This window comes from Dermochelys coriacea, chromosome 5 (genome assembly GCF_009764565.3).
Source record: "Dermochelys coriacea isolate rDerCor1 chromosome 5, rDerCor1.pri.v4, whole genome shotgun sequence".
Lineage (NCBI taxonomy): Eukaryota > Metazoa > Chordata > Testudines > Dermochelyidae > Dermochelys > Dermochelys coriacea.
This window is the reverse complement of record NC_050072.1, coordinates 96412374-96435592: the sequence shown is the minus strand read 5'-3', so window position 1 is coordinate 96435592 and position 23219 is coordinate 96412374. Positions and strand designations below refer to the sequence as shown.

At 38.3% G+C, this 23219-nt stretch overlaps 1 protein-coding gene and 1 long non-coding RNA gene across 3 annotated transcripts in view; one reads left to right on the top strand and one right to left on the bottom strand.

Moving 5' to 3' along the window:
- Positions 1-259: 259 nt before the first annotated feature.
- LOC122460411 lies at positions 260-18493 on the top strand. The gene is made up of 3 exons (XR_006281693.1): positions 260-678; positions 16718-16835; positions 17923-18493. It is a non-coding gene; the product is annotated as an uncharacterized LOC122460411 (long non-coding RNA).
- Positions 4187-23219, bottom strand: part of GNA14 (G protein subunit alpha 14) — a 61328-nt gene continuing 42295 nt past the window's right edge. Inside the window, exons 2-8 of one of the 2 annotated variants that reach the window (XM_043515214.1) lie at positions 22920-23041; positions 21554-21738; positions 16516-16670; positions 14255-14383; positions 8732-8861; positions 6261-6414; positions 4187-5112 (exon numbers count right to left, since the gene is read on the bottom strand). In XM_043515214.1, the coding sequence (XP_043371149.1) occupies positions 4922-5112; positions 6261-6414; positions 8732-8861; positions 14255-14383; positions 16516-16670; positions 21554-21700 (906 nt within the window). In that variant the 5' untranslated portion in view covers positions 21701-21738; positions 22920-23041 and the 3' untranslated portion in view covers positions 4187-4921. The remainder of the gene's footprint in view (positions 5113-6260; positions 6415-8731; positions 8862-14254; positions 14384-16515; positions 16671-21553; positions 21739-22919; positions 23042-23219) is intronic. The other variant, XM_038402640.2, reaches the window with a different exon arrangement.

Below are 23219 nucleotides of genomic sequence, written 5' to 3'. Positions count from 1 at the left end.
TGTAAAGTGTTGTCAGAAATAGTTGTACAAAATCTTACTGCTGTCTCCAACTGCAGCGTTTCCAGAATTGAACACAGCAGCAAATAAATTGCTGTTATACTTTGAGACATTGTAAGAACACATGGTTGCAGAAATCTCCCCACTGTATTTTCCACCGAATGCATCCGATGAAGTGAGCTGTAGTTCACGAAAGCTTATGCTCAAATACATTTGTTAGTCTCTAAAGTGTCACAAGTACTCCTTTTCTTTTTTGAGAAATTAGTTGGCGTTTGAACATGAGGTCTTTATGACTTCATGACTTGGTGTTTGAACATGAGGTCTTATCACTTCAAGTTGTTGGAAGTTGTGCCCAACAGGGCCCTCTGAGCTAAACAAGTCTTATAACTTTGAGTTTCCCAAACTTCCATAAATCAGATTATTTCTAAAACCCAGATTGTTCTAGTAATACTGGATGACATATTCAGAGCTGTAGTGCACACTTCATGATGTTCAACAAGATTGACACTTGGCCATCGTTAAACTACAGGCTGGAGCACAACATTCTCTCCCCTGCTGATAAATCGCAACACTTAATGGAGAGGACACTTAGGAACTGGGCTGGAATGAGGAGCTGATTGTCCCATTATGGTACGCAGACTCTGGACCAAGGGAAAGAGGCAAATCAGAGGATAATCTCAGGTATGTTGCAGTTTTCTGTAACCTAGTTCACCAATATTGAAGGATAATTTTTTTTTTAAGATTTTCCTTTTTTGGAAAAAATATACAGAATTAAACTTCAGTTTTCAATGTGATAATTGTAGGTGAAAATGCAAGTAAGGTTTGTTGATAAGAAGAGAGTTGTATATTTGTGACTGAATCAAAGGCACGATGCAAAGTCTAGTTCTGACAGTCTACTATCTGACACTTTGTTTCATTTTTTGGTATTATATTTTTCATGTATAGGACAATTATTTGTCCTAAAAAACAGATACTTTTTTTGCAAAAGATGGTTATGCTTACATATAGAATGAATATATTTATATGTACCTTCATCCTCTCTCAAAGCCACATTTTCCATGTATTGGTTACATGACAGTCACATAGTTTGGTTTTTAATGTTACGTTGCTATTTCATTATTTGAATTAATTAGCTAATAACTCACCAACACCTCTTTCCACTTAAGCATGTTACATATTTAAAAATCTGTTGCTATTATTGCGCAATCTGGTGGGTGTTTAAAATTTTTTTTTTTTAAATGCAGAGCCTGAGATTTGTTGGGACCAGTACAAGTACCCATGGAGGTCACCCATCAGCCTGATTTATACTGCTGGGCTGAGAGGTACACAGGCAGAGTTTGGGACAGAAGCCTGGCTTTGTGGCACAAACCAGTAAAGAGCACATGGATATTAGGGATAGCTAATGGTGGTAGCTGGCCTGTGAACTTCACGCTTAAGACTCTGCCTTCTCAGGAGTTGCTGGTTTGGTTGTGATAGGCTCACTGTGTGGGTGACACAAGAAGCCATGAAAGTGCTAAATAAATAAAATACTAGTGCTCCTGGGACAGCATTATATATATACTGGTGAAGACCTGAAGATTATTTTTTAGAATTTTCTAATTAAATCTGGGCAAATAATCCAAAATCTCAATCAAATATGTTCCACTCAGATTTTTGGGAGACAGGGAGAAGTCGCAACTCTCAAACTTCCTCTTTTGGAGGCACTGCCCACATTTGAAGTTTTTGCCAGTAGGAGTCTATCTAAAAATTCACCCTGAGTATTTTGGCTAATCCACTAGCTATCCTAATTGCAAATAAATCAGCGATTGAAACGTTTTTTACCCTCTTTTAAAGTGAACAAGTTACAGGCATGTGATGCTGGGGCACTACTCAGTAAAATATAAAGTCTGCATTTCTTTCCTTGCTGGTTCACACTAGCTGTAGAATTTCACCCTGTAATTCCTGCATCTATCTTATAACTTCTGGTTGAGCTAGAGCATCTTTTTTAGAAAGATATCCAATCTTGAATTAAAAATTTAAGTGATGGAGGATCTACTATATCCCTAGGTAAGTTGTTCCAATAGGTATGAGCTGGACTAGGTTTTCTTAGAAGTCTGTAGGTGGATGTCCCTTGGATTGATTGCTTCCAGGGCCTTGGCATTCTATGTGTTTTCTCCCATCGTGTATTGCTAGATGAAGCTGTAAACAGGCTGAAGGATGTTAGTGGTGGTTCTTTCAAATCTTGGGTACAGTAGTAATGTGATGACCTAGTAAGACCAGATCTTATTTTGGTCCAACAAACAATTGGGTGTCCACATTTTTGCTTTCAGCACCTTAAAGTTGTGAATTAGTGAGATTTCGTTTATGTTGAACGCTTTAATGATGATGAATGTGTATGCTCATGCTCTTTGTGGTCAACTGGGATGCAGTTTTAACAAAGAAAAGGTTTCTGTAGCCATTAAAATTCACTTAGCTAGTAGTGTTAGTTGGAAGCAAATAACATTGGTGTGTACGCTTCATGGCAAGATATTTCATGTGTTATGTTACTGAATATCCAAGTGGCCAGGCTGTGAACACTGGTGACCAGAGCTGACAAAGATCGGTTAACAATGCCAGGTCTTGGCATTTTTTTCAGGGGTGTTGAAGATGGCAATACTACCTGTGACCTGGAAGACATTGACTTTTTTGCTGATTAACCCATTGAAACAAAATACATGATTTGTAGCTACTCGATTCTGTTGTCTCTTCCGCACTGTCATGTTTGTCAATTTGCTGAACTGTCCAAGGGTCTGCAGGCTCAGCCACTGTAGATATTCACAACTCCAACCCATACTTGCTGTGCATGAATGACTGGAGTACCGGCTGTTAAGAGCAATGTTGTTTTTGTCCTTGTTGGATTCAGCCCCAGGCATGTTTGCTGCTGATTAATTACTTCACCTACATGAGCAGGGAGGCATGTGTACAGCTGAATGTTTGTTTTTCCAACACATGATTATGGAGTCAAGTCTTTTGTGTCTTTAAAGGAGCATGGAGATGCTGCACTGGGTTTTGCTCTTAACATTAAAGAAACAAACTATTTTGATCCACTCATTAGGGTCTCTTGTCCTTTCATAGTATGAGTATTCCTCTCATGACCACGTGTCATTTCTTACTTATAAAGAAACCTATAGTACTCATTTGTTTGGGAATAGGGTGATCATAGCTGCTGCAGAGGGAGACTTTGGCCAACGGAAACTTTACAGCTTTAGATGTTATGGTAGCATTCCCCAGAAATAACAGATAATAGCCAAGGGGGATTTTTTGGGTTGGCATGGAGGTGATACTTGTTGTTTTAAGTCTGTAAACATTAGCCCTCTCACCTTAGGTTTGTGGGTATTGGCATTGTTTAGGGAGCATTCTACTATGCACTGAGAAGTTGGTTATGACTTTTAGCTGGAGTTGAGCAGAGAGTAGGCTTCTCTCCACTGGCTTGAAATTACTTATTTATATTACGTTAGCATCCAAGAGGCTAAATTAGGATGAGGGTCTCACTGTGCTAACACACAGCCCCAAAGAGCAGCTGATCCTCTCAGGGGTTGATGGAAGATGGTGTTCTGAGGGTTGGATTAATCCTAAAAACCAATAATGAATGTTTTATTAAGGAGTATTTGCTAGACATAACAGTGGTATTGCTGGATCTATTTCAAGGTACACTTCAGTGACTAGCAAGATTGTTCATCACTGATAAAACTGACTGTCAGACATTAGTGCAAATATCTTAAATGGATATTGTTACTGTGGCAGAAGCTGGTGAGAATGCTCTAGTGGTCTGAAAATCCTCTGAAAGTAATATGGTGTGGTTAAGGTGTTAAGTTTGCTTCCTACACCTGCTTGTAAAACCTAAATGCAGAGGCTGAGGTGTAATACACACACACACACACACACACACACACACACACACACACACACACACACACACACACACACACACACACACACACACACACACACACACACACACACACACACACACACACACACACACACAGAGTGTAATGGAAATGAGCAATTTAGTGGTCAGTTCAGTACATGCAACTGCATCCTCAAGGATAGCAGTCTTATTCTTCCTATGGCAAATGGCTTTTGGAGGAACCACCTAGGGCCTAGAAACCTCAGCAACTGAATGCTCTTTCTAGTCACAAAGGTCTGTTAGTGAATTGCAAGTGCTGGGTACCGGTGTTACACTGTCATTTTAATAGAAGTGACAGCTATGTGCTTTATAACTATACAGTTGGCTCTTGTGTATTATTGCCAAATAACATCAAAGACATGTTAAGACTTTTGGCATATCAGTCTATGAAAGACACTTCCAACATAAAAATCTAAATGATTAAATTCAATATATGGCCCCCAAATTCATTAAAATGCTAATAGCTCATTCTAACTTAAATGTAAATATTACAGTATCTAACATTCTAAAATAGCATCACTTTATCATTTCTAAGGCATCTCAGGTTAAAATTTCCTACTATAATTTTCATGATTATGAAATGCAATAAAAAACCCTAAGAAAACAACAGATGAATGGCAATGGATTTATATATAGTTCTATAAAAAAATTTCTTAAATACCCTTTGAACCACAGTTGTCACAAAAAATCTCACAGCCAAAATTAAGGGAAATATAAAAACAATATTTAAAATGTATAGTTTAAAAAATTGTAAACATTGGAAGTTTTCCCTTAAAGTTCTATTAATTCATTTCTCTTCAGTAAATATTTCAAGATCAGCAAATGTACAGGAACAACCTCTGTTTCTGTAAGTAAACTGTTTCAAAGAACACAACTCTATTTGTATCTGTGTCAAGCTGTCTTTTGTGGAATTTTTTAGAATGCACTAGCAATGTTTTTATTAGTCTATGCTGAGTGGGTAGATGACGATAGATAGATCCAAGCCATGTTTCTCTTTTACACCAGGTTGAACTCCCTCAGGTTTAGCTGTAGGATAGTGTCTTTGACAGCAGCAAAGACAAAGCGGATATTCTCTGTGTCTGTGGCACAAGTGAAGTGGGAATAGATTACTTTCTCTTTGTCTGGATTCTGGTCCTGGTACAGCTTCAAAATGAATTCTCTGGCAGCTTTCACATCTTGTTTAGGTCCTGTTTATAGAGGCATAATGGATAATATTTTTAAAGGCTATAAAACATTATGTAATTCAAACACAATATCAGCCAGCCCATTCAAATAAATACCTAGCTATATGTAATTTACTGCAGTGACTATTTTTGAGCATGGGATAACTACTGGGAGATAGTTTTGTTGATATGCTTGCATAAAGTTATATATCTAGTGGGGCTAAACTTGTTATAATATGTAGAAGTGGTACTTTTATGATTAAACTTTTGGATAAACTTCTATGGTAAAACATTGTCATCAGTACTGCCACAGAAACTGAATTTCAGTATCAAACTGAACCCACTTGAAAGTAAATTTTATAGGTATAAACAGCAATGTTAAGTTAAAGTTAAACTATTTTGTTTTATCCAGTTATTTGTGAAATACCTAGACAGTATGAGTGACTAAAGTAGAGAAAGTAACTATATCACAATATATTCAGCAAACACCTAGAAAATGTATTAGAAACTTTTAGAATATGTACTAAAAGGGAACAAGAGATATGTATTTCCCTAAGTTTACCTATATTATAGGTAAAACCAATTATCTTCCTCTGTTTCAAAATGCACAGTTTTCAACTTTGCATTCAAAAGCTGTAATATTTAAAATCAGACTCCAGTCTCATTCTAGCTCTAGCAATAAATATTCATGTTGATATGCCACAGCTGTGCCCAGGTACCTCAAAAAGAAGAAATGTGTGTGTTATCAGAGGTCAGGCTAAATGGAAGTGGGTCTCCAGTGTTCTGGCATCTTAAGTCTAACATTATGGCTGCATGAAATCAGTGTTTTTAAAAGCCTCTGGCCCTGATCTTGCCATTTACAATATAGTCTCACAGATTGCCCTAGCTGCTATTGGGCTGTCTGTGGCTCAGCAATCCGTCCACATGTTGCAGGATCGAGGCCTAGGTTTCAAAACAACAAAACTGCATTTTATTATATACCACAACCAAACCTATATTTTAACAGGCAGAATTTTAAAAAAATTAGTTGCCAAATAATTACCTCAAATACACAATCTCATTTATAAAGCAGGCAGGGAAATTGGAACTAATAAGGCGATTAACACTCAAATTTAGAGTTTAAATTTGATTTTAAGTCACTATTGTGAACATAGTCTAGGATAAAAGCTCACCTGTGTATTCTGGGAAATAGCTGATTAGATGGGAGTACATGATTTTCTCTTCTAGAAGATCTTTTTTGTTTAAGAACAGAATGACTGAAGAGTTCAGAAACCATGGGTATGTGATGATAGTTTTAAATAAGGCCTTGCTTTCTTCCATTCGATTCTACAAGGAGACAAATGAATTTGAAATTCAATTGTTTTTAAAGCATTACCATATACATGATCAGGACAAAAAAATCAAATCACTCACACCTTAACCATCAATCCAAAATAAAGTTCTTCATAAAACCAGTGTGTTTTCAAGTTCTCTTACCAGACTTTCTCAGCCCAGCAGAGTTGTAGCAAAAGTATTAACTACCCTAATTAATATTTTTATACACACACAGAGCTTTGGATCCGGCCTGCCTGAAGCGAAGTGAATGGGCAGCATGATGACGTATAAAATTTAATGGAAGGTAATGCACATCAGAAGTCATTTGAACTACTCATGTATATTACTGGACATCACTGTGGCCAGCCCAATTAAAGCCTCTGCTAAAATGTGCAATGGCAGTCCAAAGAGTAATGGGAGAATTCATGAGGGATGGATTAGCAAACACTGAAAGTACTATAATTAGAGCTGGTTGAACCTACAGATTTCTGATTAGCAGGAAATTTTCCACAAACTGAAAATTCATTTCAGAAACCATGAACCATGGTGTTTCTGAAACAAAACATGCTCCATGGGGAGCATGACAAGCATTTCAGTTCACAGCTGCCAGGGCTCCCAAACATCTGCAGCTGCCAGGGCAGCTCCACCATGCAGTCGTCCCCAGGCTGGGGATGCAGGGCTTCCAGCTTCTCAGGCCAGCGGACTACCCACTCAGGAGTCTGGAAGCCAAGGGTGTGGTGCAGTCTGCAGCTTCCCTGCAGATGAGGCTTTCAGGGCAGGGAGCATGAAAGTCCTAAGAGTCCTCCACAGGAAGAAGTTTGGAGTTCTCAGCAGCTTGCCAGGAGAGCTAGCAGAGAACCAGAGAGGTTTCCATCAGAACTCTGCCTGTGATTTGACCAAAATTTGAACCTGAACTGTTTTCATGAAACAGTTCAGATTCAACTTAACTGGCATTTTCCACCTAAACTTTTATTGGCAATTTTCAGACCAGTTCTAATGATATAGTTATATAAATCCAAGCATTAAGCCTTACTTAGGATATTGTGTTCAGTCGTGGTCACGCTATCTCAAAAAAAAGATGTGGGAAAAATAACAAGGATTCGGAGATTGGTTGTGAAAGGACTTCATATGACGAGATGAAAAATCAGAGGTATGATTGAAGTATACAAAATAATGAATGGTAGATTAGAGAGAGACTAATTTACCTTCTTTGTTCCGTGAAACAGAAAGGCAGAAAGTCTAAAACTGATTGCAGGAAATAGTTTTTCAAAACACACATTTAACCTATAGAACAAATTGCTGCAAGATATTGATTCCTAGAGGCTAATAAAAGTCAGAGGAGGATTAGGGAATGTATATACATAGAGAACATCCACATACTTGATAGTAATTATCTTTAAAACACTTCAGAAGGTAATTGATGCAAAGGGATTCAACCTCTATTTTGTAAAGAGAGAGGAGTACTTATGGTGGTATATTAACAACAACAACAACCTTAGCTGCTTTCCTTTCCCTGCCTTCTTTTCTCCTTTTGGTGGGAGACTGTTGCCCCACTCTCAGCTGGCAAATGGAAGTGTAGGTGGGATCAGGTCTCCAGTCCATAATTAGTGGCAGCTATGCACAGTTTGTGCAGCTTCCTTTTGGACCGTGGTGGTCTGTGGTCCATAGTTGAAAGACAGCTGAGGAACAGTGTTCAGAGTTGAGGAGGATTGGTATTTTATACTTCGTGAGTACTGTCTTTCTAGACTTTCAAACGTTTAGGGTTTTTGAATTGCACAGTATAACTTCCTGACTTTCAAATATTTGGGTTTCTTTCAATAACTAAAACTGTTCAATTAATGAGGTGGTTGTAACTCAACAGGCTAAGCCTTTACTTTAGACATTTTGGTTCTATATTAGACATTCCATTAGGTTGTTGTTTTTTTTAATATTAATGTGTGAAAAGCTGTTATCACTGAAAGAGCGAGGCAAAACAAAAAGATTCCTGCAGCAGTTAGAAGCTCCTCAGGAGGTCCTTCTGGGTTGTGTAGAAGCTGCAAGGCCCGCAAGTCTGTAGCTCAAGAGCCACAGTTTTGTCCCACATTAAAATGTGTACAGTATACATTAAAGTACACATAAGTATGTGTAAAGTATACATTAAAATAGAGCGACAGTCACTATGATTCTGAATGTCAAATAACTTTATAGACTGATAATGCTGCACTTTCAACTTTGGAGAGGCAAACTGTTAGTAATACATGCATTTATAAAGAACTAGTGGGTTTTATTTTTCCTACAGAAATACAAGCCTCTTTTTTCTATGCCTAATCGAGATCCACTCGTTCCTTACCTCATTGTCACATTCAGCCAGGACCTGGTCGTATTCACTTAGTGCAACTAAGAAAATGATGGAGGTAACACTTTCAAAACAGTGTATCCATTTCCTTCTTTCAGACCTCTGGCCACCTACATCCACCATTCTGTTAAACAGAAACAAACAGCACAATGATTGTTTTGTGTCATCATTTAAATATATGTAGTTAATATGTATAGAGAAGCGATCAACCAGTAGAACCCAAGACACTTTGTAAACCATTTTTTCAAGAATCACTTGACCCATAAAAAGTGTAGCTACTTTAACATGGAAGCTATTTAACATATTTTAAGTTAATTCACTTGCTGAAGGATCACAAATACCAGTATAGGTCAGAATGAATTGAGCAGGCCATTATATATGAAAGCTACCATGATCTGCTTCAGCTTTCTGAATGCAGCTCTTGAGGAGGGGATGTAGAATTATGCAGGTTCCTTCTATATGAAAGTAGCAGTACAGTTAAGTGACTAAAAATTAAATGTTTATCTCCCATAACTGCATATTTAATGCTATCAGGGATAAAATGTTTCAAATCTAATACTCAGAATTGCTCAAGTGCATTTCCTCTCAACACAATCACTTAAAAAAAATTACAAGTTACGCCAAAATTTACATTCATAGCAATCTCTGCTTACATATTACTACCAAACTAATAACCAAACATGCACACAGATGTCTCAGCTCTACATCAAACTTACTTCTGACACAGAAAATCTGATGATGCATACTTCCAGTTTCTCCTAATCACATGCAACTTTAATTCTCTCCAGCTTCAGTTAGATCAAAATTAGGGCTGTCAAGCGATTAAAAATATTAATCGCTCTGTTAAACACTAACATAATACCATTTATTTAAATATTTTTGAATGTTTTCTATGTTTTCAAATAGATTGATTTCTATTACAATACAGAATACAAAGTGTACAGTGCTCACTTTATATTTTGATTGCAAATATTTGCACTGTAAAAAAACAAAATAGTATTTTTCAATTCACAAGTACTGTAGTGTAGTCTCTATCATGAAAGTTGAACTTACAAATGTAGAATTAGGTACAAAAAGACTTCCATTCAAAAATAAAAATGTAAGACTTTAGAGCCTACAAGTCCACTCAGATATCAACCAGTCACTCGGACAAACAAGTTTGGGTTACAATTTGAAGGAGATAATGTTGCCCACTTCTTGTTTACAATGTCACCTGAAAGGGAGAACAGGCGTTCACGTGGTACTGTTGTAGCCGGCATCACAAGATATTTACATGCCAAATGCCCTAAAGATTCATTTGTCCCTTCATGCTTCAACCACAACCCAAAGCAGTGTTCACTTTCATCATCTGTGCCAGATGCCACCAGCAGAAGGTTGATTTTCTTTTTTGTTCTGTAGTTTTCACATCTGAGTGTTGTTCTTTTAAGACTTCTGAAAGCATGCTCCACACACCACCACTCTCAGATTTTGGAAGGCACTTCAGATTTTTAAACCTTAGGTTGAGTGCTGTAGCTATTCTGCTGTGAAAATGTTCTTAAAACAAACGTACTGAGTCATCATCCGAGACTGTTATAACATGAAATATATGGCAGAATGCAGGTAAAACAGAACAGGAAACATACAATTCTCCCCCAAAAGAGTTCAGTCACAAATTTAATTAACACATTTTTTTTTTTAAACAAGCAACATCAGCATGGAAGCATGTCCTCTGGAATGGTGGCTGAAGCATGAAGGGGCATATGAATGTTTTGCATAAATACCTTGCAACGCTGGCTATAAAAGTGCCATATGAATGCCTGTTATCGCTTTCAGGTGATATTGTAAATAAGAAGAGGGCAGCATTATCTCCCATAAATGTAAACAAACTTGTCTGTCTTAGCAATTGGGTGAACAAGAAGTAGGACTGAGTGATTTGTAGGCTCTAAATTTCTACATTGTTTTGTTTTTGAGTGCAGTTATGTAACAAAAAAATTCTACATTAGTAAGTTACACTTTCATGATAAAGAAATTGCACTACAGTACTTGTATGAGGTGATCTGAAGAACACTTGATTACAAATATTTGCACTGTAAAAATGATAATCAAAAATAATATAAAGCAAGCACTGTACACGTTGTATTCTGTGTTTTAATGGAAATCACTATTTGAAAATGTAGAAGAACATCCAAAAATAAGTAAAATTTCAATTGGTATTCTATTGTTTAACAGTGAGATTAATTGTGATTAATTTTTTGAGTTAATAGTGTGAGTTAACTGTGATTAATTAACAGCCCTAATCAAAATATTTCCCTATAGACACACATGCAGTGATAAAGACTGTTGTTTGTATATGAAAAAGTATGATGTTGGAGTTGAGGGTTGTGCATTAGAGTGCCATGTGTGCTCTGTAGTTGGTTCTGTGTTGAAAATAAGGGGTTTTTTTTTGTAAAGCTAAAGAGCCAGTGTATGTTTGGCGATGATGATGCTTTGGTGGAAGGACAAATGCACTGATGCTGATGTGCATGTTATAAAGGAACATAGGAATTGATATACGTTAGCAGACCTGTGGCCCATCTAATCCTGTTTCTTGCCATAATTAGTACCTGATGGTGCACAAACCACTAAGCACTAATCATAACAATAATAAATAATAACCATTTTTTCCTTCTATTCTTAGAATCATAGCTGATCTTAAAAATCTCTAAGGAAGGAGATTCCACAACCTCCCTAGGTAACCCATTCCAGTGGAAAAAGTTTTTCCTAATATCCAACCTAAACCTCCCTCACTGCAACTTATAGACCATTACTCCTTGTTCTGACATCTGGTACCACTGAGAACAGTCTAGATCCATCCCCTTTGGAACCCCCTCTCAGGTAGTTGAAAGCAGCTATCAAATCCCCTCACTCTTCTCTTCTGCAGACTAAATAATCCCAATTCCCTCCGCCTCTCATCATAAATTACGTGCTTCAGTCCCCTAATCATTTTTGTTGCCCTCCACTGGACTCTTTCCAATTTTTCCACATCCTTCTTGTGGAGTGGGGCCCAAAACTGGACACAGTACTCCAGATGAGGCTGCACCAATGCCGAATAGAGGGGAATGAACACGTCCCTCGATTGGCTAGCAATGCTCTTACTTACACAGCCCAAAATGCCATTAGCCTTCTTGGTATCAAGGGCACACTGCTGCAAACTTGCTGAGAGTGCAATCCACGACATCCTCCATATCATTAATGAAGATATTGAACAAAACCGGCCCCAGGATTGACCCTTGGGGCACTCCACTTGATTCATAAATTCATAGATACTAAGGTCAGAAGGGACCATTCTGATCATCTAGTCCGACCTCCTGCACAGCGCAGGCCACAGAATCTCACCCACCCACTCCTATGAAAAACCTCACCTATGTCTGAGCTATTGAAGTCCTTAAATCATGGTTTAAAGACTTCAAGGAGCAGAGAAGCCTCCCTCAAGTCAACCATGCCCCATGCTACGTAGGAAGGCGAAAAACCTCCAGGGCCTCTCCAATCTGCCCTGGAGGAAAATTCCTTCCCAACCCCAAATATGGCAATCAGCTAAACCCTGAGCATATGGGCAAGATTCACATGTCAACTAGAAATGGAGCCATTGATCGCTACCCATTGAGCCTGATGATAAATTCAATGCGGGAGTGTAATCTTTAATTTAATTTGACTTGCTAGCTCATGTGACAATTGAACACTGCCTTGTTGTCGCTAGGATTTTACTTCAAGTAGCTATCTCAAGTTAAGATCACATCTTTATTTTCTAGTGACTATGAGGGCTAAGTTTGACTAACCAAAATAGTTTTATGCCATCTTCAAAATTAGCCACCTTGCTCTTCCCTCCTTTTTTCAGCTGATTAATAGCATGTCATAGTACAGAACCTTGGGCATCCCAGTTAACTTTTCGCTATGCTGACCATGTATCATCCTACAGTTCTCTCTCTTAAATGTCTAATTCATAACAGTGCTTTAGTGATGATCCCTTAGGGCTCTAGTTTGAGAGTCATGAGACCTGGGCTCTATTACACCCAGATCAGCTGTAGGACCTCAAGCAGCTCACTCCACCTCGCTGCACTTGAGTTTCCTTAACTCTAAACTAGAGCTAATTATTCATATTGTCCTTTTTAAAGTGTTTTGAGAGTTACAGATGAGAGAACACACTGTATAAAAGCTAAATACTATTATTATTTAGAGGATGTGTTTACAGAAAATGCAGTTGTGCAACTTTAAGTTAATTTTTTGTGGGAATTTCTGATATTAAAATAAGACAGGGCAATAGGAGATATTGGGACAGGGCGGGGTGGGGGGGAAGAAGAAGAGAGGACAACAGGGGAAGGTATGAGGTAGCAGATGGTTGTAGATCTATGTGCGTGGGTTGGGGATATGGGAAAAGCAAGGCTATCCAAGGAGGAGTGAAGCAGGGTTTGGCAGATGGGCAGAAAAAACAGCACAGCAAGACAACCCAGCCTCAACTGCCCAAACTCTTCAGCCCTACTCCTCAGCTCATTTCCCAATACCATGGGGATTGCTGGCATACTGGAATTTGAATAGAAGAGAATGCCTAGTCTTGTTCTCTGCAGCTTTCCCCCATCCTCTGTGGCCTAACTGCACACAGCATTTTACATATTTTTCATTGACATTCATTATAAAAAAAAAAAAAAAAGTAAACCACAGGACAGGTCACTCCATAGAGAAGCTACATGGCTTGCAGAATTTCAAACTCTACTTCCCATGTAGCTCTGGGTGCAAGGTCCCCTCTCACTGCCTCTGTCATGCCTGCAGTTGGTAACAAGGGAGAGGACCCACTGATGGGGACAGCTTGCAGTCAAATACGCCGAAGAAATGGAGCTTGCATGTTAGCTAGGGAGGCAGCGTCTCAGTCAGATTAACTTCTTGTGGTTAGTCAGAGGAATCTTTCTCGGGTCCTTCTCCCTATGACTTGTGTCATTAAGTTGGGATCAAGCATGGAGGGCGAGCAGAGAGGCAGGGAACGTGAGGATCTGGTGATGGGGAGGAGATCTCCTGAGGCTGGGAAAGCATGCCAGAGAACTGAGTAACTGTTGGATCTGGACCATTCTGTCAGCGTCTCTTAAGTTACTTATTGTCAAATCAGAGAAATAACTCTTAGGTTGTTGGTAATATCGTCAAGCTAAAAGTTTGAAAAGAGGCCTTTGATATTCTATGTGATGTGTATGTGAGCAGTTTGGAATACATGGTAACTGGGCTTGTTTGGATATAGGAAGGCAAAAGTTTTTTAAATAATTAAATGTGGTCCACAGTCTCAGAGGAATGGATTTTAAATATCCTCTGGAAAAGTTAGAAAATGTCATTTAAAAAAAAACCCGCAGACAATTTAATTCTCTAAAGAGTTACTTATTGAATTTGGAGACTAATATATTAATCCTGTTTTGAGTGCAAGGTTCACTGTAATCTTAAGGGTAGAGTCTCTGCAGACAACTTCATAAAGTCATATCTTTGAATTTATTTAATACATTGCCAGAATACAGTTAATCTTACCTAAAAATAATGTTTTCTAAATCAAAAGGATACTCAATAATTCCCGTAGTTGGCACTCTGACTCTGAGAATATCTTGCTGAGTTGGCACAAATGAGGGCAAGGCAATACGATCAATGTCAGTAAGGTAACTGCAAAATAAGATACACATATATATTGCTAAGTAAATGTTTTGATGTAATGAATCAAAATATGGAGCAGTAAGCATAATAATTTACCCACAAACCAAGTGGAAGAACTATATACTTAACATAGAGAAATAATTTATATCAGGTTCTTCAAGTACAATACCTGCAAGTATATGCCTTGAATTTACAGATACCCACTTATTTATTCCATACCAGAGGCATTTCCCAAGCATCCCCAACTTCCTCAAAGAGTTGATTTGGTTTATATCCAGAGTTACTGAATTCTCCCTCCAGTTGCCAAAGACTACCATGGCCCAGCACAACAACACAGAAGGATGCAAAATAATTGTAAAATTTTTATCTCACAAGTTTGATAACTGAAACTTTCATGAATGTTCTAGCCTTGCTCACCATCCAGTCACTTCATGTCCATGTATTAGACTCCTTGCAATGAGAATGACAATACTATTAAGCAACTTTATTTGTTTAGACAAAAGCTTCATAATCTAAAACAAACTTGTCATCCACATTCTTTTCTGGAGTAAATTAATCCTGCCATGCAAGCAACATATTGTTTCACTATATACACAGGGTGGTATCTTCCCCTCTCCAGATTCTCATGTAGATGGGGCCCTTCATCTCTTCAATTTACACAACTATGTATAAAAAGTGATATTTAAAGGAATCTCTACACTGCAATTAAAGTCTGCAGCTGACTCGGGCTTGCAAGGCTCTGGCTATGGAACTGCAGTGTAGACATTCCGGTTACAGCTGCAGCCCAAGTTCTAAGACCTTCCCAATTTGCACGGTCCTAGCATGGGCCAGCTGCAGGTGTCTAATTGCAGCATACACATATGCTAAGGCAGCAGTACTCAATAGGTGGACCGCAAGCCAAATCTGGACTGCCAGACACTTTTGAATGGACCCCAGAAATCTTTTTATTTATTTATTCTTTTATTATTGTCTCTGTGGAGTCTGGACCTTGACAAAAAATAATTGATTTCCCCATCCTAAGGATTGGATGTGTTTTCCAGAAGATGCCTGGTGGTATTTGACAGGACATTTAACTTCTCTTTAATATTAAAGTGATTTGTCTACTTTCTGTGCTTTACATTAATAACAGAAAGAAACAGGTGTCTAATCAAATGGATTGATGAGTCACTTATAGATAAATTCATTTATAGATAAAGGAAATCAGTAAGAGTTTTCTGCCTTTAATGCAGTTAGTCTAGAAATCTAATTTCACCTCCTTGATTGCACAAGATTTGTGGTTTATAAAGCCAGGGTTTAGTCAGACTATCGCATTCTTGTGCTTATATAAATAAGTATTACATGAGGAAGTCAGAGACAACTCAAAAGAGCGCTACAGATACAGAGTATTAATATCTGCAGCTTTCTACTCAGCACTACACAGCAACAGCAGATGGGCCAGAATCCTGTTGTGAAATACAGGACAAGACAGATCCCAAAAACACATTAAACCTACCCTTTCTGCCCAGCCATCTGTCCAAAACAAAACTCAACTAAAGATGGGCACCAAAATCCAAACGGTTATTTTCATAATCAGGAACTCTTTAGAATAGATGTTTAGCACAGACCATGAATGTGAAGAGCACTTTTTCCTTCTTCGGGGAGCTATAGCAAATCACCAGATTACTTCCATGACCTCAGAACTATAATTTAGACCACAGTAGACAAAGGAAAGTTTACTTCACAGTGAAGTTTGAGAACTTTCAAATATGGCTAATTTGCACACCAAATTTCATTCCCTAATTTATGTACTTTTAAAACTATTATTACATAATTCTGAAACTGTCCTGCCTGCTTGATGTTGATGTATTTTGTGCAGCTGTTTTCAAGCTCCCCAAAGGGAAATTTAATTATGTACCAGCTGTGCTGACCTCAGCATTGGGAGGGAGGGTAACTGCACAGAAAGAGGAAGATATTTGGAAACAAACATTTTACACAGAATTATTTTATATTTTAGCATAAATCTCAGACTAATTTAAAAGGTGGGTGAAATTTTCAGGCCAAGGGATATACAGGAATAGATGACTTACGCAGGGTGAGTCCACTACTCTTTGTAGCTCTGGGAGAAGCCTGGGGTCACCATTGTGCTAGCACTGTGTACTTACTATTTAGCAGAGTCTGAGAGCTGGTATTCTCTCCGTCTATCATAGCACTCCTGAATTCCTGGATCTGCCCAGAGCTTCTTGATTGCTTCCACTTGTTTTCTTTCTAGAGCTGTTACTCTGTCCACCTCCACTTCTCTGATCAGCTGAGCATTTTCCTAATTAAATGAAAAAATGAAACCTGTATGACTAAAATTTGTTACAGGATGATAGGTTCACTGGCTGTGAAGGAATGGAGTGTATCCTCAGCTTTAACTGGTGTTAACAGTACATTAAAAGGAGAACTTCAACAAGGAGCATGGGGGAAGACAAGCAGCAAAAAGGTAAAATCAGCTGAAAAAACAAAGCCATAAGGAAGTCTTTATGAGCCATTCTGCCTACAGACCAGCATAAGGAATAAATCAGCACTGAGTGTCTTGTCGGCACCAAGCAAAGAAATAAGTTGCCCTAATGTGGCCATTATTTGCAATTCAGCACTACTGTATCCCATTGACGGAAGGAGATTTTTGTGGTAAAGAAAAGCATTCCAAAATGGCTGAAGCTAACATAAAAGACTGAAAAATCTCATCAACCTGATCACTTTTTAAATTTAATTAATCCTAATTTTTAAAAGAAAAGGAGTACTTGTGGCACCTTAGAGACTAACAAATTTATTAGTTAGTCTCTAAGGTGCCACAAGTACTCCCTTTCTTTTTGCGAATACAGACTAACACGGCTGCTACTCTGAAACCTAATTTCTAAGTGTACTAAATTTAAAATTATTATGGGTGTTTTAATTTCAGTACAAACAAAGCTTTCCAATTGAATAGATATCTTCTTTAATGTTTGCTAACTGGGGCCATAATGCTGTAGGCCTTTAAGATTTCTGTAAGGCATGAATGGAGCATATGTTTCACTGAGAAGAAGCCGTGATCATCTGCAGTAAGAGCAATTCTAAGTTTTTTACCATGGATTGTGGTACCCTGAATCTCTGCTTTGGCCATTGAACCCTTTGTAGTTAAACAGAAGAGGTGACAAAAGACACTCCTACTGCTGCCCTCTAGGACAGAGCATATGATAAATAAAGGTATGTACTAGGAGAATTATAAAATTTTGACTGTAGTTACAAATTGATGGCTGAAATTACATTTCTCCCCTTCTACAAAAATGTAGTCGCAAAAAACCTTGTGTACTTAATACTAGAAGAAAGCCCCATTTATTCACTTGTTTAAGAGATGAAAGATGTTTAAGTGTTTGCCGAGTATTGTTATTTGTGGCTCTCCTTGAAATATAACAGGACTGATCACTGTGAACTGGCAATAGGAGGACTAGGAATACCTAGTTTGCTAAGACTTTTGCTAGTACGTTATTAACTAGCTTATTTATACTGTTCTTTATGATCTGTAACCTCAGATTATTTTTTCTCCCCAGGAGTACTGTTATGCTGGGTTCCAACCTGGAATTGGGCAATTTTGTTTGAGGAAGCAATGAAACCTTTCAAGTATTTGAGGCACTAGGTGCTCCTGACAGGATGTCTAGAACTTGCTGTAAGCGCCATTCTGGTCCTACAGGTTTGCTATTTGAACTTCATTTGCTGATATCTTTGCTTTAATTATACTTTTTTCATACAATAATTTCAAGAGCTGTGTGAATTTGCACTAGTTGAGAATCTGACCCACACATCTGTGTTGCATAAACATCTTTACAGAACTTTAAAATTTGACTTTTTTAATAAACAGTTTTTCCAAATGCAAAAAACTATTGATTATATCTTTGTAATGATATTGTCGACTTACAGCTGAATTTATTGACCTTTTATTTCTTGGGAAGTATCAATTATGAGTTTTAGAAGAGATTTTAGCTTCTCTTCCAAAATAAACTGCTCTGCTAAAATGGCCCTGGTATAATTATTATGATCACTTCTTTAACTTAACTTTCCCTTATGTTTTGTGAGAGGCATTTGTCTTACTGAGATTTTTTTCAAAATAGTGTTGCACATGTTCATTAATACACTGGAGAAAGGTATCTTTTTAAAAAAACAAAAAGGAGAGAGGAATCTCTCTCTCTCATCTTCGTCATCCCATACTTCTAGGCAGGTGTACACTGATGCTGTCACAGTTTCAGGGTACCTGTATTCCCTCTCCCCCCCAACATCCCCCATGGTCCCTTAAGGGTACCCACTTACTGTTTCCAACTCCAGTCATCACCTCTCTGTCTCTTTCCCCTTTGACCAGGGGTCTTTAAGGCTGCACAGTTTCTCCACTTTACACTGTGGTATCCCCATTGAGCCAGTCTGCCTACAGGCCAGCATCTGTGTTTTGCTTTCTTTCTTTGAACAGGGTTACTAGAAGTTGCATGTTACCACACAGCTCTTTCTAAGCAAGCACATTTATTCTTAAAGTAAAAACAAAGCTCTAGCAGGCCAAAGTCTTTCCAACCAAGCATTGGGGCCCTCTTTGGACAGTAGATCCTTTCCATTTGCTGGATCAGAAAAAGGCCTTAAGTCAGTTTACAGTTTTATGCTAAAAGCTCTGTGGCGGTTGTTCTCTAAAAACCCAGTCTGAACCACTATATGCAAGTCTCTCTGGGGGTGTTTACAACCTAAGTGATTCACCTTAATCACCTCCCATTCTTTCTGGCTCCTGGAGAAGCTGTGATAACCCTTTCCCCCGGAGTTGTATACAATCCCTGACCCACAGTGATGCACACAAATGTATGCCAGTATGGTCTCCAAATCTATTCCATGAGGTTGCAGTATTTGTCACAGATGCATCATCTGAACTCATCTTAGATGCTAAATGTTTTGAGGCTGTTTCAACTTTAGCTAAAAATTAAATCTATTCTAGATAAGGAATCAAAGTTTTGCCACCGACTTAAATGTTACCAGGATTTAATCCAGAATATATGTCCAGCCATTACAGTTATGGCATCTGGCTAATTGACAGGGATAAAATAATACAGAAAGCAATTATAATGCAACACATGCAGAAGTTAATCCCTATTCAGCCAAACATTTAAGCAAGTGACGTCAAGATCACTTCAATATGTCTTAACTGCTTTGCTGAATCATGGTCTAAGTACAAACTTCTTAGGTGGACACTATTAGGTGCTAAATAAATACACACACAGAACATTTAAATATCATACATGTTTATACACACACACACACACACACACACACACACACACACACACTTCAGTGAGTATTCCAGATCTCTGCGAAAGCATCTGATTTTTCCAAGATAGAAGAAGAATCATAGAGTGCATGCTGTAATAGCCTGCAGGATGAGCCCTTGAAATCTCAAGGATAGGAGTTAAGGATTGAAAAGTTTAAGTAAATAATAGCAAAGCCAGGAAAAAAAAGTGCTTGCATTTGATGGAGTGGGAGTACTCAAAATCCTTAAGCTATTGTCACAGATTTCTTTTAAACAACTCTAATGTTTCTCTGGTGAATACCAAATTGCTATTATTCATACAGGATGAAATTCACCCATGCAGCAGGCTAGACAACTCCTAACCACCACTTAAACCCTCAAAATATGGCTAAAGTGGAACTTAAGTGGGATGCAAGTAGTGCACAGGCTACTTCTTGGTCCTCTGCCCAGGAGCAAATGTTACCCATAAATTCTTATTATGAAGCTCTTGTTCGAGATTATACAAGGTTTCAAATACTTCAAGCAAACTTCCATACTTTTTTTTTAAGACCTATTACTATTTTCTAGAGATCACTTAGGGAAATCGTAGTTTCTTCTCACCACTCTGATGTACATTTCTTTTTATTGTAAAGCACAGCATGAGATTTCCTACACACAGATAGTACCATTTTCAAATGAACAAATGTTAGGGCTATGCACAGATTAATATTAATCATATTTTGGGGGACGGGGAGGATGTTTCTGATTTTGAAGTGGAAAGACCTGAATATTGACCACTTGCATGTCTTCAATTATGTCTGTTTTTCAAGCACCAATATGGCAGGTATCACAAAGACTTGTCAAGACTTTGCCTTGTATTTATTATAGTACCACAGTGCCTACATAATTTTTGGCCTGAAAACGCTCTCAATTCCATACCCACATTTAATTCATAATGAAATTTTATTGTAATAGTTATTTTCAGAACATTTTGTATATTTTTTTTCTGGACTCTTCATCTTTAGACCCAAATGCCTACTGTAAAGAAAATCTCAACAAAAAAGGTATTTCACTGATTTAGTTACAATTAATCTGCTCTTAAAAGTGCTAACATCAAATGTAAACTCTGATTTTACTAAAATATTCCCTATTTATTTTTAAATGTAAAGGATATGCTCTAACTGATATTGCAGAACTTTTTGTATCTAAAGATGCTGTACACTGTAAAAAGCCTGGGTATCATTTCTTCTAGATCCTTCACAAAGAAGGCTGAATGTAAGAAGCTTTAAGAAACTAGTTATTGTCTTAAACAGGATAGGTTTCAGAGTAGCAGCCATGTTACTCTGTATTCGCAAAAAGAAAAGGAGTACTTGTGGCACCTTAGAGACTAACACATTTATTAGAGCATAAGCTTTCATGAGCTACAGCTCACTTCATCGGATGCATCCACCTAGCTGGCTAGGTGGGGCTCCGGGTACAAAGCCGGAAGCGGCCCATGCGCGAGTGGCGAAGACTGCTGCAGCATCCGGAGCGAAGGAAGAGGAGGGAACGGATCGTGTCCCGTGGGTCAGAGACCACTGCCGCCTCTCCGGTTACCCGGCCTTGCACCCTCTTCCCCCTCCACCCCGCGGTGTGGCTGACACGTAATGTGACTTTGATTTCACGGCGTGAGTAAACACAGCCCGTTAACTGAGCTAATCGGAGCGGGGAATTCTAGTAGATTGAAGTCAGGCTCACTGCCCTGTAATTGGGGGGGGGGCTGGGGGCTGGGCTAATAATTTGGCATCACAGCTCCAGTCATTATGACTATTTTAGTTCACAATTTTAAAAAAAAACCTTCCACAGCAGACCTGAATTCCTTTGTCATGAGTGCTTCCTGACCAGTTACGTAATGAAGCAAAAAGGAAGACTTCTTCGTGCTTTCTTACCTTGTTTTGCTCAGATGTGTACTGTATTTTTAGAGTATCCATAGCTCTGATCATAGCTTGTATGGCAGTAAATATGTTTTGATAAACCAGTTTTGTGAAGCTTTTCTTATCTTCATCTGTGTAACCTGACCCATGAATAATCTTCATCTGTTTAATAAAGGTACTCTTTCCACTTTCTCCTGTGCCTGCAAGAAAACACAGTATGAACACAACATGAGTAATGCTTGCCAAACAAAGTTTCTTTTCTCATTTCCTATAAAGATTTACATTAAAGAAATGAGATACTTTTATCTCCAACTCTCAAAACCTAGTGTTAATACAGTAATTTAAACGCACTCATTCAGAAGTAAAGCGGCAAACTCCCTAGCCAGAAGCAACAGTTCCTGCTGCTCCTGTGAGAGGATAAAGAGCAAAACAATTTCCTGTGAGACACACAAAACCAAGTTGTTTGTCAAACAGGAATACTCTAAACAGAAAGGACCTTTCATCTTAACTCATGGCTATTTAGTTTCCTTAAGAGCCTTTGAAAATCCAGGTACACTATATTGGCTGGATCACCTCAAAGAATTCTAATAGATAGGTGAGACATGACTTCTCTTCCCCAAAATTGTTAGTCTCTAAGGTGCCACAAGTACTCCTTTTCTTTTTGCGAATACAGACTAACACGGCTGCTACTCTGAAACCAACAAATTGTGATTATTCTTTCAGAACTCTTGGGTGAATACCAATTCGACTTCTAGGTGGCTAGGATTTGTGGGATATATTTTGTCTGAGCCTCCTTCTCATTTTTGTGTAGCTCTCCTTTTGAAGTTAATTACTATATATAGCAGTTCAGTTAGTTCTTGGACCAGATCCTGTACTCCACTTGGGACTAAATCAAGAATTGCCTCTCCTGTTCTGGGTTCAAAGACTAGTTGCTCATGGTCAAACAGTAGGTAGTATATTCCTACAGCTACACTCTTAGAACTCAAATTAACATCAGTTCTCTGAGAGCTCTCAAGACGCCTACATTTCATTTCTTTCTTCTAATTAGTTAGGTTTCTCAAAAAGAAAGACTAGTACCCATGATACCAAACAGCTCTCATATCCTACCTGGCCCTCCATTCAGAATACTTTCCCCACACTTTGAAGAATTTCAGCTTTAGTAAGAACGAAGAAAAAATGGCATGTTTCAGAGTAGCCGCCGTGTTAGTCTGTATTAGAGACTAACAAATTTATTTGAGCATATTTGGAGTAGAGTGGGAGGGCCACCTGCTCACAGTGTCTGAAATGGAACTTTGACTTTATATGAGATGTTTATCATCATTCCAGTAGGTTTTGTTGCTTTACTGGTTTCTTGTTATTCTATGACTGTACAATCACTTACTTGTGAATCCAGATGTCACCTTCCTCTTTCTCCCTCAGTCCACTCAAATCTAAAGATATCATCTCTGATTCTTAAGCAGGGATCAAAATGATTCCCTTTATATGGGTATTGTGCTGCAGGACCTATGAGGTAAGTGTGTGAAAAGGGCCAGATTTAGCCACTGCTGTGGTTGTGCTTTCTTCAACTGCTTATGACATTGCTTTAGGGAACATTGGACTATTTGCCATGGATCGTTAAGTATAGTTTTGAGGAGTCACAAAACAATATTTCAGCAAGAGGATACAGAAGTACACACAGAAG